This window comes from Coturnix japonica, chromosome 11, assembly GCF_001577835.2.
Source record: "Coturnix japonica isolate 7356 chromosome 11, Coturnix japonica 2.1, whole genome shotgun sequence".
Classification (NCBI taxonomy): Eukaryota; Metazoa; Chordata; class Aves; order Galliformes; family Phasianidae; genus Coturnix; species Coturnix japonica.
The window spans coordinates 2193070-2207859 of record NC_029526.1 but is presented as its reverse complement, the minus strand read 5'-3'; the positions used below and the strand labels follow the sequence as shown (position 1 = coordinate 2207859).

The window sequence follows — 14790 nt, the reverse complement described above, 5'->3', positions numbered from 1 at the left end:
TTTTAGTGCATACACTCACTAATCCTCAACAAGAGCTGTTCTTAGCCATGGAGAGTATGTACTGTCACAAGTTTTTGTACCTCCTGCTTGTAAGGAAGTTAATTAAAAAAAAACCCACTACTGTTATTGTGAGTTGCATCAAAAAGCAAGTCTTAGCTCTTGCATTCTTTGATAATAGTACGTGGCATAAACAAAAGCCTGTCTATATCTGAAGACAGGTTTTCCAAAGATCTGGATCTAAACGATCTGTACTGCACTCTTTATAACCAGCTGAAGTTGATTCTTCCATCACAAAGTGCTGTGTGCAAAAAACACACACGCGTTGTGCAGTAGACCGGGGTCAGAAAGGCTTCCCTTCAGCATATGCATATATTACAGATTAAGAGATTAAAAACAATCTGCCTGTTGCTGAGTCAATGTGAGTCACACGGCAACGTCTCCATTTCTTTTGCAGAAAATTAAGCCTCTTTTAAAAATTCCACTGGGATGATGAACTTAATTAGGGATTCGAGTTGTTAAATAATGTTACAGTTAAGCAGGGAATAGGGACCAATTATTATGAAGATTCAAAGATGACAACCATCTTTTAAATATCACAAAATTCTGTCCCTGCTGAAAGAATGTTTTACCTCGGCTCTGCCTCATTCTGAATTACTGCACAGGGTCCTTCTGGCCAGTACTTTGCTGTTCTAAACAAACAGCTTGTATCACTGCTTGTAGATACTAATATTACGAGGCCAAGGACGCCTCGTGCATTACTTTCTACGTATATGCTGTAATCTAATCCTACGTTAGAGTTAATCTTGGTGTGATTTCAGGGATAGCAATATAGCCTTGCAAAAATACACCATCCTCCTAAGTGCCCTGCATTCAGCAGTGGTGTGGTGTTAGTTGTCTCTGACCTGTGCAAGTTCTTTAAGTTTATGATTCTGGTGGACAGCACAGTTCTATTCCTGGAGCAGGGATGTGTTACTGGAGTGCTGTTTCTGCAGCACACTTTAGAAGCTTGTTCTTGTGTAGCTGCCATCCCTGAGTAAAGGACCAGTTGCTTTCTATGCTGCTTAAAAAAGTGTGAAAAGGAAGCGAGGGGAGACTTGAACATTCATTCATTCAGAACCCCAGAGAAGACCCAACATCTTAATTCAGAGGACTGTTCAGAGAAGGAAATGGTTGATTACCATTTAGTGAGTGCTGTTTATCTCTTTGCTACAGATGTAACTATTAAGATTAATAAAAGGTCTCAGAATTAAACTTTTAACACAGGTGGAATTATTTTGAATGGAAAGGCAAAACTGTTCTGGGACAGCTGCGTCACACAACAGATACCTGCTGTCAGGTACTTTTTTTCCTTTTGGAATAGGTTCTGTTTCCAGTGAATAGTAAATTTTCCATTGCCCCCATCTTTTCTTCTCTGCCTTCACCATCTGGGTTGTAAAGTTCAGGTTGAGATTTGGAAGGATTTGAAAGATTTGCTTAGTCACACAAAATTATTTTACCTGAGAGACTTATCCAGCTCAAGGGTTATTATTAGTAGCTATAATAATGATTGGCTCTTATGTACTTCTTTCATTCATATGTCTCTAAGTGCATAATAAGGAAAGGTCACTATCTGATTAACAGAAGGAGAGGCTACAGCCCAGGAAGCTCAGGTGATTTGAATCTGGTTTTAACAACTGGGGTGTCACAACAGCAACAAACCTAACAGACAAGGAAGCAAATTACAGGCTAAGGACTACTTGCTACCCAAGAGCTACCCAAAGACCTGTGCAAAGGAATCCTGCTAGTCTTGGCCTGTTCTCTTCCAAAAGATACCTGCCACAAAAGGTGCAGTTACTAGAATGTTCCTGACAGAGATCACAGGTGGTTTTTTTCATCTGGAGAGCCAGATGTTCTCCAGGTCAGGATGAAGGCAGCAGGATGACACAGCTGTGAGCAGCAATTGTGTAAAGCCCATTTTCTGCATTAGTGGAGGACTAATTTATACCCAACTCTTTGATTTCTTCAAATTCTGGCAGTGTTTCTGCGTGCAGCATAACAGGTTGTCACTGGGACATATGAGGAACACAGTCACAGAAAAAAAGAGCATATAATAAAGGGGAAATGTAGCTTGCACCTAAGTGACAATTCTGTGTCTGAAGTGTTGAACCATTGTTCTTTCTTACTGCTGAAGGCTCGGAGGAGAAGTCAGCAAATATATAAATCAGCCAATCTATTTCCATACTTTGACAGTCAGGGCCCTTGGGAGACTCCATTGTGACTCTGTGTTCTAGCACTGTGCTTCACATTAATTTAAAATGCCTATGAAAAGAACCCTTGAGCCTGCTTTGTAGGTCTTATATCTCTTACTGTCTCTTAGGGCTGCTCTGCTGCAGATAGAGGAGGGAAGTGTGAGTGACACAGATGCTATCCTGGGCTGGGGATTCTAAACGAGCTTGCATGGAACTATATATAGAGTGTTGCAGCAGTCTCAGTTTGCTGCAGCTGCTGGTTTGACACTACATGGTTTTTATTCTCAGTATTTCTGTTGAATCTAAAGGGAGTTTAAAAATACACATCCATTGCAGAAATTGGATTATGATACTGCAGTCAAATCTAGTTTAAATGTATTAGCAAGAGCACCAGCTTGTAAATTACTGCAAGGATTCAAAATCTCAACATTCATCTTCAGACAGTACTAGCAGAATGCAACAATATCCTTACCTAGATGGCTTTCAGGGACGCAATGCAAGTTTGGGGCTTTTATTAAGCAGAAAATTCACCCATAACCTCCCCTGCTGGGAACCTGGAGAGCCTGTCCAGGTTTTTCCAGATGTACCATCTAACAAAACTTCTGCAGACAGATTTTTCCTCTCCCCTGCCCTTAAATGGTAATGGCATCTGTCAAGAGCAACAGCTGTAGCAAAAATAAGAATTCTGACTTATAGCGCAGTATTATAACATAAAGCAAAAGCACAGTCTTATGTGGGTAGTTTGAATTATAGTCTGTTGGAATCAAAAAGGAAAAATTACAAGTCTTGTGGGTTTTGCTCAATTTGTGAAAGAACTTGTGTTTAATTAATGTTAATTCCTAAGCTTATTAACAGATTTAGTTTTCAAATTCTCTGAAAACTAATGCTGTTCACAGGAATTACAGTAATTGTGCAGAGAACATGTTATTATTCTTTGTTTTAAAGGAAACCTAGCAACCTTTGCTTTATGTGCAAACCTTGCCTTGCTCTCCAAAGAGGTGATGTGGTTTTGACTGTGAAAGGAGCTCTGACTGCAGAGCTGCTCCCAAGCAGAATTTACTTGCTACTCTCCCAGCATCTGCTCTTATGTTCAAAGGAAGGTTCCCCGCGTTACCCTCTCTGATTCTTTTGTATTTTACTGATGCATGTAATTTCTGCTGGGGTCATTTAAGCTTTCTTTACATTCTCATAACAGATTTCTTGTGCTGTGGTTATGAAGGGCTGATGCAGCTGCGCAACCCACATAACCTTAACGACTGCACAGAAAAGCAGGGTGGCTGCTGAGGCCAATAAGAGATCAGACAGAGATCTCAGATTTTCTTCTCCTTGATCAGTTCTTCCATATCCGAGTTATCCCAGGATGTTGAAAGAAATCTCTAGTGCTGTTCACGAATTTGTTTAGATAACTGTAAAGCCGCCCCATTTCACTTAGGAGGGTAACCTAAACATTTTCCACATGTTCAGTTCTGGCTTTAAAATGTTAATGTAAGAATTGGACAGAGTCCAGTAAACTTGCTGAGAGGTTTTTTGTGGTTTTCTTTTTATAAAGTAAAGCGGTAACCCTACCTGTGATACTTCACCATGTTTATTTCACCTTGATATAATTTAAGCTATTAATCATGACCTTTTTCTCCTTCATTAGTAGGGACATGCTAAAACTTTTGTGGAGGATGAAATGCAGGTTGGAGAGAGTGAGCTGTGGGCTTTATCCTTTTGAGAAGAGGAAGAGCCTTTTCATTCATGGCACCAATTTACAGCCACTTTCCCTCAAAAATAAACTTAATGAAGCTTTGCCAAATAGCTCATTCTCTCAGCTGCTGGAGCAGCAATTGTTGTCACATAACAGCTACAAAAAAGCAGAATGAAATAATCGAGTGCTACTGTGGCTAGAAAGAATCGCAAAGCACCAAACAGAATTCTGTGCTCATCTCTAACATGTAAAACCTTTTTAAAAAGTTATTTAATATGCTTAAATATATTAATAATCATGTATTAATAATTTAACCAATATGTCTGCTTTAGAAGCCACTACATGTCCCTGAAGGCAAGAAGCAGAGTTGTCAGTGTGCTAATACAGGACGCGTAGTTTTGCAATGGGTCTGTGCTCAGCAAAAATAACTACAACAAAGAGGGCAGGGTGCAGGAATAAAGGACATCTTTCTTGGAAGTTACCCCTAATCTAAATCACCTCCGTGGGACAGGAATGTTTGAATTGTAGAAGCAGCTGCAAGTTTTCCTTGGCATCATCCCTCAACTGGAGGGGGAATTAGGGCAGTTTTGACTTGGTATTCCAGCCTCGTGCTGACTTTCCTCTTAGCTCTGGAAAATAGCAAAAATGGAGGCAAACAGAGGAAGATACTCTACAAGGAATTGATACAACCTCAGACACTATGGAGAAGTTGAAAGAGGAAAGCTGCATTATCCATTTCTTTCTTTTTTTCTTCCATTGCACTACTGTTACTCACTGTATTTACACAGGATACAACTGTGTGCTGCTACACGGCTCTCAGAGCATCAAACCAGGCCTGACCCAGGAGTGTGCAGACACTGCTCTTGTGTGCATACAGATGCTTTATCTGCAGTAATTCATTAAATTTCTCCTCATATATTTTAACGCTACTAAAATTGGCTATGTATGGCAAGATGAGAATGTCACTATTGCATCTACTGTAAAGTCTGTTTGTGTACCCTGATCTTATCTGTGGTGTCTGGATGAAGTACCTTCAGGACCCTGCACAGACGATGCTCCTGGTGAGTTTGTTTCAAACGAGAAGCTTTTTTTTCCATGGAAAATGCAGGTGTGTTTTCTAGACTAACTAGTTTTAATTTGTAATAAGAACCTCATTAGTTTGGTTTACATCATGACCACAAACCTGTCTGCCATACAGCTATTTACACACGGGAGACAGGCCTTCTTCACAAGAGTAGAGCAGGAATCAGTGCTACAATTCATATTTATCCTAGTGACAAAATTGACAATTTAATTGTCAGATACTCTGATAAAATGAATGGTGTGATTCATCTACAGACCAAGATGTAATTGAATCATGATGGTGAAAGCTACAGCTGTTCTGAGTAACAGCCCACCTCCCTGCATAGTCCCTAATGTTACCTTTGGGTTTTTTGGCTGTGTGCTGACTGATATGTGTAAAACCTTCACATTAGAGGGTACACACAGAGTTGAGAAATTGCCTTCTCATCTTAGAATGGCTGTGTACCTCCAGGTGCTGTGTAGCTTCTACAAAAAGGTTGCTTCCCTCTTAAACTCTTTAATTTTCTCTACACGTTACTGGACAGTGTTTAAGAATCTTGTTTGAATCTTTAATTGTGATTTTCCCTGAATGGCACAGCCTCCATTTTTAAGCATAAAAGAATGTTTACTTCCAGGTATTTGATGATTTGCTGACACAGCAATGGCAGATTTGAAGCTATTTGTTAATCTGGTTCTGAAATGCCCCCAGTGTTTATGCAGCATTTCCCTGGTCCTGTGTTTACACACTTACTGAGACTCAGATAGAACAGCTCTGTTCTGCACTACTGGGACAGATGTGTATAAATGTAAACTGTTCAAGACAATATACCTGTCACGTTTGCAGCTTTGTATACTACTTATACCAGAGGATGGTAAACATGAAATGTGCAACATTTTCCAGTTAGCTCAGTGAATTCCCATGGCAGCCAGTAATGTGATTGAATTCCAAGTTATTTCCCTCATTCTGGCTGTAAAATTTCAACTGTTGAAACTTGAGAAATTTGTCACCCAGAATCCTCATAGTGCAGCCTTGTGGACTTGACTTCTTTCACACACACTGTTTATTACCTGCTACCCACCCACTGGAGGACATGGTAGTACTCTGCCTTGGAGAAGCTCTCAATACCCAGCAATAGGAATTTACACCAGTTTGCACTGTCCGTGACAGTGTCAGCATGGTACTTCCAATGTATTCTACTAATTCTCTGTGGCATAAAGTGATAAGGAATCTTTTAATGGAAAGTATCTGATGTTGGTCTCCTGTGACTGAAAAGAAAAACTGAGAGCTGTCAGTTTTTGCACTCAGTTCTTGTTAAATTCACAGGCAGGAACTGATGTCAATATGTTGCAGCAGAAACTGGCATTTTGATTTCCAGGTACAAATACAACCATAGCAGACTTAGTAGGGGAACTCAGATTTAGGCATTACTTTACTATAAATTTCTGTATAAATAGCAAAGTGGTACACAATATATCTAAGACTTCAGAATGCAATATCTGAATACTTCCCTATAAAAAAAAAGTATATAAATGAATCTGTTACTGATACTGATATTGTAGACCAACTGAAATCAACCTATGGTCAGGCTTATGAGGAATGAACTACTCTGGCTTAATTACTTACATATATTTTCTATGTAAATCTGAATTTAGAAGCTCTGTCTGTACGAAGAAGCAAGCAGTATGTTTTACTTGTGAAGTGCTGGCCTGGTTTGCTGTTAGTAGAACCTTTCTGCCAAGGTCCACGTTGCAGGCTGAACTGAACAGTGGGTGTTCTCCTCCTGCAGGACTGCCACGAAGCTGGTTAGGCAGAGTCACCACATTATAACATAGCCTTGAAAATGGAGTATTCTAAATGTAGCTACACCACTTGGCCACACAAAGGAATGTTTCTGCACGAAATTACAGGGCTTGTAGTATTTGGGAGGTCAAGTAGTTTTCCTCACTGTCCTTTTTCATCTGTGAAACACCAAACTAGACTGAATAATCCGATTTTTATTACTATTTTATTTCAAGCCATATTGAATGTGTTAATGTTTTTCCTGTAGCTGGGGACTGACTAAGAGGCTGCAAGAATATTTATTTTCTCTCTCTTAGTAGTTTCCATATTTATATTTTCCTCCATTATAATTATACTCAAAACGACTCTGCTTGGCTGACTACATCAATACTGCCACTTAAAATAAAAGCCACAAGTCAAAGAAACTGGAGGAAATGGGAAATCTGGGAGATGAGTTGCTTTGGATATACTTCCATTCTGGCGCTTTCCAAAGAAATTCTAATTACGTTAATGAATTATGCTAATGCCTTCTGCTCCTGCTTTTTTGTTCTGGTTTGGTTCTCAAATTAGAACAGTGTTCATGAAAGCACCTCTCCCGTCTCCCTCAGAGGTGAGCTCTGTTCCCACCAAGTGCACAGCTAAGGGTGCTGTCCCTCTGCTGGCGGCCCTGAGTGGTGTGTTGTGCCCACTGCAGGTAGCTGTAGTTGTTGCTCCTCCTCGGCCATTTCTTGTCATTGTTGGAGAGCTACAGATCCCAAGTCCATTCCAGTTTAGATAGGCAAGTACAGGGACAGTGCATTTCTTATTTCTGATTGATGGGTGTGTGGTGCTACGTATAAACTTGTTTATGAGTACAAGGTTTTGTGAAGCACTCCATTAAGGCTGCACGGGAAATTCAAAAGCCAATTGGAGTTGACTTCTTTTTCTCAAATGACTGCAACTTGTATTTGCACATTTAGCTTTTAGACTTAAATCTTTTATGCTTTTCTGGAAAACGACTCCATCTGCATTAGGCACTAAGAGGATTCTAAGCAGCACAACCTTGCTCTGAGACAGAACTTTACATGCAGTATTTTCAGCGTGGTTATGTTAGATAAGAATGGAAGATGTTTCACAGGCACAGTTCTTTGCTGCAGCAGGAGTCATTGCAAATTAGTAAACCAGTAGATTTTAAGACAGTTTTTGGTGCTGATGTCAAAATCTCTTTCTGAGTCACTAAGTTTGGAAAGCAGTATTCATGCACCTGCCTGCCCTGGGTAGTTCAGGACTTAAACAAATGGTTTCCCAGTTTCTCTTGAAACCACATGCACTGCAGAAGGAATTGGGATGATATTCCTTCTAGTTCACCTCTGACACTGTGACAGATTCAGACCAAGGCAGCCTTGGAGGAAGAGTCCTGCACAGCCCAAATCCTGCAGCACTCAGTAACAGCCATCCAATGGATCTCTCTGTCCTTTGAGATCCTACTACATTCTTCTGAGTTTAACAGAACCCACTGGCTTAGAGGTAAATCCATCACTTGTGTACATCCTCCTCATCTTCCTCTTCCTTCAGCCTCCATGAAGGAGGTTAACTCTATGGAAGCAGCACTAAGAACACCATCAATATTGGTTTAGAATCTGTCTAAACGAGGATGGAACAAACTATGGACAGAATAATGCGAGATGTTTATTGCATGCTTTTCTAGCTGGGCCAAAATCTGGAAGTTAACAAGGCATTGGTAAGTACAAATGACTTCTGAATTCACTTGATTCAAAACCAGCTTTCCAGTTGTAGAACTGATCAGATGGTTCTTAGTTTTCTTATTGGTTTTTTTCAGCTGTCCAAGGAAACTGACAAAACTGTGTCTGTGTTCCCAAAGGGAGCTAGGTAGAAAGAATGGAGAAGAAGTTTGGTGGTGTATATGAGCACTGCACCCCTGGAGCTGGTAGTGAAGCTGTATGAGCTCCACCATTAATGACCTTTTTATCTCTTCCTTTCCTTTCAGGTGCAAGTGGGAAGTACACCTCAGGACCAAAGAATTGTGGGATACATTTCCTGCACTCACTTGCAAGCTATTGCAGGTACTGTCCTCATTTGCTTCTCACAATGTCTCACTTTTCTGTGCTACAACTGGTATTGTGCAAAAGCTGCCAGCAATGTGCATCCCTCAAAGAGCAGTGTGCATTGAGGACAGTGGTGAAAGAGTGAAGAAAGAAAAGTAGATGTGTACTTCACAAAACCTTTTCACTTTCTGTCTGAGTTATTAAGTATTACAAGATATGCACTGTAAAAATTCCCTCGAGAACTCTTTTTCTCTTTGCTCTCTCTTAACCAAATACTATTATTTCAGCAAATACATTACTGTCACCATTAGGTGCATTTATGAACCCAGATGGTGGCTACCAGCATATAAACTAAAGTTATATAAGCAATTATTCCCATCAGAAATCAGAGGTTGAGAAAAGCCTAAGTTCTCTGGTTTTACCTGCCAGTTTCATACATAAACAGCAGCAATTTCCAAGTATTGATGAAATTTTTCCTTAGACGTGTTTTAAAACCGGTCCCACTGTTATATTCATTACAGTATGAGCCAGCACGTTATGTCTCCTTTGTTGTGTGAAACTGCATTTTCTAAGATCCTTAAAGATAAGATACAATAACGCTTGAGCAGCGTCTGGAAGGATCTGTTAAGAATCTTCACTGAATTAACAAAAGGAATGAGGTGCTCTTTAACAGCAGATGTCTGACTGTGAGATATGTGGATTCCACTGCCCATTATAAACAGACTGGAATTTCATGTAGTTTATATCAGGTTGTGGCTGGGCTTGTTTCCTTCTTAACCATTTTAAAAACTTTTATGACTTTCTGACGATGGTACCTGGGCTCTCCTCATGTCAGCAGGCAGAACTAGGCAGAGTGACCTTATCTCCATTTTACAAACCAACTCCAGAAAGAGGGCAGGAAAAGTTAGTAACTTCTGGTCATTCTGTTTCATTTTCAGTGTTCTCAGGCATATGTTTTGAAGTGAAGTTTCTCCATTTTAGCTGTTGGCATGAACACTTGTTAATTAAATGTCTAAGGAAAATATTCTATGTTTCTCTCCTATCTTCAGCATCAAAACTATTAGTTTCAGGCCTTACAATAGGTGCAGTAATGAAGTAACAGTCAAATCTAAAAGTCTTTGCTTTGTGCAAAGGTAGGAATGCATCTCCTTAGTTTTACTTGATGTGACTGTTGGGCTCCTGAGTGAGTGCTGCAGTGCAGCTGGCAGCCTCCTGGAATAGCTGAGGACAGAATGCACGCTGCAGGTTGAGACAAGGCAGAAATGCAGAACTTCTAATCTATTCTCTACAGTATGTCTATGTTAACCCAGACAGACAGCTACCATTCCTCGTACAGCGCTTCTCTGGCAGCAACAGACTTGGGAAAAATATTGCCAGTCCCTACAGTGCATTAGAGAGACCGGAGAGTTTTAAAGAAGATTCATGAATTTTTCAATCATGTTTTAACAGTGTAACACTGTTTAGTTTTCTATTTCTAACTCAGGAATTACAGTAATGTACTGTGAGATTGCTGTTGTAGAGCTGGAGACTGATGCTGTTATAGTTTAGGTTATAAAGCTCCAGTTTTAGTCTAGTTCCTTTTCCTTAGTTCTAACACATCCCTAAAATACTAAAGAGAAATGGGAGGGGATATATATATATATATATATATGTATGTATGTATGTATATATGTAGGGAAGTTAACATTCTTTTTTACAGAGTCACTCCAAAGCTTCTCCAAGGGTAAAAAACCAACTTTCCATTTTCCTATTCATGTTCTTGCTTTGTGTCTTTATGCTTATCTGGTTCAAGCAACGTTCAGATAGAACAGACAAGGATCTAAGAGTCTAAATGTCCTTTGATAAATCCTATTGGCTTATGTAATGAAATAGAAAACTAAAGTTCATAACAGTTTGGCAGAGCTACACTTTGACTTGTATCATCTGATTCAAAACATTTCATGCATATATAAAAATGTTGAAAGAAACCCCTCAAGTTCAACTGTGTAAAGATGTGTTACCTGTAGCAACAAGCACTGCTTAGCAGGTTAGCCATTAAATCATCTTGTCACACAACTGGGTGCATTTTGTCTTCCCCTCTAGGATACATAAACTTGCACTTGACAGCTCTGGTTCTTACATGAGTATAAAATGAAGGGACCCAACTGTTTATGGTCAGTGAAGAACTAATGTTTGTTTTTGAAGAGATGTGCAAATCTAAACCCTGTTCTAAGCAATTACAATTTGTTCAGAGCTGACTTTCACCTTTTTCACTAAAGCTTTAAAATGAGATGTAGATTAATCTAACCTCTCAAATCTGTACCTATTCCTGAATGTTGTTATGAAGGAGCTTTTCCATTTCCACTCTGGAAACAGCTGCATTTCAGTGACAAATGAGGGGTTCCTTGATGAGTCTAGAATGTTATTATTTTACAGGGGGCTGTTAAGTTTACATGGTTCTTTTATCTTTTTCAGTTAGTGTTTAATGTTCTAGGAAGATTTTGCTGTCTAGAATCTACCTAATTCCCAAGTCCTTTTGAGTCACGCCTTTTAGACACCACACCAAGAGACCAAACAGAGGGAGCATCAAGCTACTGCAGCCCAGGTGCAGATCATTTGCACTGAGTGCTCTCTCATAATCTCAGACATGCTCCTTTTTGCACTTTTTTGTGAATCCAGTCATCAACGTGTGCTGGCAACTCACACTTTCTCAGAACTGGCCCTACCAATCCATATGCAGATTAAGCAGAACTCAACTCAAGACTGAGAGATCTCTCAGTGTTTGAAATCATGGCTATGCGATCAGTATGTCTCTGCTGTTAAGCATCCTTAGGCAGTGATTCTATATACATTTCTGAAGTAGCAAAGTGAGCTTATCCACACCATAGCAGTCTGCCCTTGCCTTTCCTCTCATTTACACTAACACAGCTGTGCTGTACTTGACTGGGGACCTTACCCAGCTGCAATTTCACTCAGCAGAACAATGGGTTATTATTGTTGCTGTTGTTTCAGTGTGGATTTTTTTGTGATTGTTGAAGTGTTTTTCTTCAGTGACTGTTCTGCACTCAGGTCTGGCTTCTCCTCTACTCAGGTGTCTGACCAGGTCAGGTACCCTCATCTCCAATGCTACAGGGAGCTGTTAAGACTAAGTCTCACTAGGAGGTTTTGCATCCAGACATGTGCAGCACCTGCTGTGTAGCTATGGGAAGGTGGATAACACCAGTTTAATACTTATCTCAGAAAACAGTTATATTCAAGCTCCATTTAAGGGATTTTTTTATTGGTAACGGAGCTGCAGCTCACTTCATTGCAAACTCTTCATGAGCTTAAGTGCAATTGCTTCCATGACCTCTAGTGGGGAGAACCAGAGATGTCAGATAGGGGAGAACTGGAAATAGCGACTATCACAGGTTCTGAACTTAGTCTATTTCTAGAGCTGCAGTGCTTTCTTTTGTGGCTTTCCAGTGTGCAGCGTTGATAGAAGGCTCATGATTCTTAATAAGGGAGATGTATGTCACTGTGTAGTTAGCACCTTTTTAGCAATGATGGTGCATGCTGCCTGCTGTCTTTCACAACGTCTTCCTGAAATGTTTTTACATGTCTTTCTTCTTTGTTTTTCTCAATAGTTTCCTGTTTTGGGGGATTTTACCTTTGTGTGTCTATTAAGTGAGTTTTATGTTTATTAAGTGACTTTGCTGTCTTCTGTTTCAGGATGCTGTTGTAGCTTTATGCCCTCACTGGTAATGGTCTATGTGCCCATGGGTGGGCAGAGTGGATGGACTAGATGGTTACCAAACGGCCCTTGCAACTTCTTCCTTTTCCTGAAGCTGCATCTTTAGTTAAGCAGAACGCAAACGTCAGTCACGCACACTGTTTGTGTTAGTCACTGTCACCTGCTGTGGGCTGTATTTGTTCCATGTGACCTACTTCTTGTGCTTTTGTCTAAATACATCTTAACTGTAGGGTTTCCTTGTGCTGTGCACTGTACTGGTATGCGTGATCAGCAAATACGTGAAGGGCACTTCTGCACTGTATGTGCACTCTGGTAGCAAGGGGGTTTTCCAAGAGTTCAGTGGACTGGATTTGTTTCAAGCAGAGTGATCAGGGTATTATCTGAATGTTATCTACAAGTACTAGAAACTGTAGGTCAGGGAATAGTTCCAAAAAGCTCTTGTATGAGCCTCTGTATTACAGCCCAACTGTTACAGATTTGTTGGGAATAACTGGAGATTAAAAGGACAAAAAATTAGATTATTTGTTGTTTGAATTAACAGTCTGAAGAGATGAGTCACTGTCAGAACCTACATCATTTTCATATCCATCACAGAATAGCAAAGTAGAACCACTTTGGTTAATGGTTTGTGGGTTAAAGGAAAATTTTAATGAGAACGAGTGACTTTGGGCTCTAGTTTTTGCTTATGATTGTGGAATTTGAAAACACATCTTCTCTTTGAAGAGAAGTGATGTCCTGAATTGAAATATCGTTTCATGTCCGAAACAAGCCAAGTTGTAACTTCATTACAGGTACAGTGAAAACAGAAGGAAAGGAAAGACAGTATAGTGAACAATTATTTCTAGAATATGTCTCTTCCTGCTTCTTTCCCCACAAGAAGCTTTTACTGATTCTCCTAAAATGATTACAGTGATTAATTCTTTCTTAGGCTTTGTCACCTAATGTGCTTGAAATTAAGGGAAGGTAGTTGCTTTAATTAAAAGAGCTGGTTTGTACCAGCTTCACAAACAGAACATTTGGTGACCAATCATCCATAACTTCCTGCAAACAGTGCGAAGAATCTGGCTATTTACTTCTGAAGTACTGCCTACCTCAGCCTATGTTGTACATATACCTTTAAAATATGAGATACTTTCAGCTTTGTAATCCATACAGAACCCTTCCTTGGATGGATTACTACAGTGTGACTAAATTGAATGTTGACGTATATATCCTAGTAACATTTGAAAGTTAAATTTTTCACTTTTTAAATTTAGAAAGCAAAGAAAGATCAAGTGGTTTATTGCAGAACATGCTGCCCAGTCTTGGCTAAAGGGTGATATTTACTCTGAATTCCCAATCATTTATTTAGTGTATCCATATCACCTTCCACTTCTGGCAAGGAGCATGATTATTTTGGTCAGTTTTCTGCAGCACAGTGTCCTGTCTTCCTGTTTCTTTAGGGGCGCCTATTATGATTCTGCAAGAAGATATTTACATCATCAAAACATGGTTCCTAATGAACTTCATGCTGGGCTAAGCATTATGTAATGAGTGAGCTATTATCCAGCCCGTTTTTTAATTTCACACCTTTTTTTTCTACAAGATGTCAGGCAATAGCATAGCAAATAATATCACTGTATTATTAATGACAAAAACAAGTCCATGTTTAAACAACTACAGAAGTAGTTCATCCTTAAGTACTAATTTCAGACATTTGACTTTTCCTGAAGTGTTTGTAAGGAATTCCAATGACTTCTATCTGCTCGTACTGTATCTGGTATCCCACAGAAAAAGCTGGTTGAAACCATGTGACTAAGGCAGTTTCCTATGTATAAACAACTTCACGTGTGCAGTGTTTCATAACCACAAAGCTGGATTTTCATCTGTGTTATTCTATGTAAGAACTTTAATATAGTTAATTATATAGGTGAAATTCCTTCTATTGCAGACAAGGCCCTGCATACCATAGACAAGGCTATCATACCACTTACATCTCTCATAAATCCGACCTCAGTGGCTCAGACTGGCCTCGTCTAGGCTTAGTGGTGCATGTGCAAAGTTTGGTGGGGTTATTTCCTCATTTTCAAGGGAAGGTGCTTCTTTAATTTTGTTGTCTATATCTGCCTGAAGGCATAATGCTTGGTGGGTAAAAGTAGAGAAAATGAGATTGAAATAGATGTACACTATTTCTGTTTTCCTAGTTTGCTTTAATCTCAATATCCTTTAAGTGAAACAGGTGAGCTTCTGACAAAACTCTGCTCTGTCCACCAAAGCAATGGCCCTCACAGTTT

At 39.7% G+C, this 14790-nt stretch overlaps 1 protein-coding gene across 3 annotated transcripts in view; it reads left to right on the top strand.

The window, feature by feature from the left end:
- Positions 1-14790, top strand: part of SMPD3 (sphingomyelin phosphodiesterase 3) — a 98964-nt gene that overhangs the window by 69765 nt on the left and 14409 nt on the right. For all 3 annotated transcript variants that reach the window (XM_015873543.2, XM_032446991.1, XM_015873544.2), the window contains exon 3: positions 8748-8823. In XM_015873543.2, coding sequence (XP_015729029.1) covers positions 8748-8823 — 76 coding nt within the window. The remainder of the gene's footprint in view (positions 1-8747; positions 8824-14790) is intronic.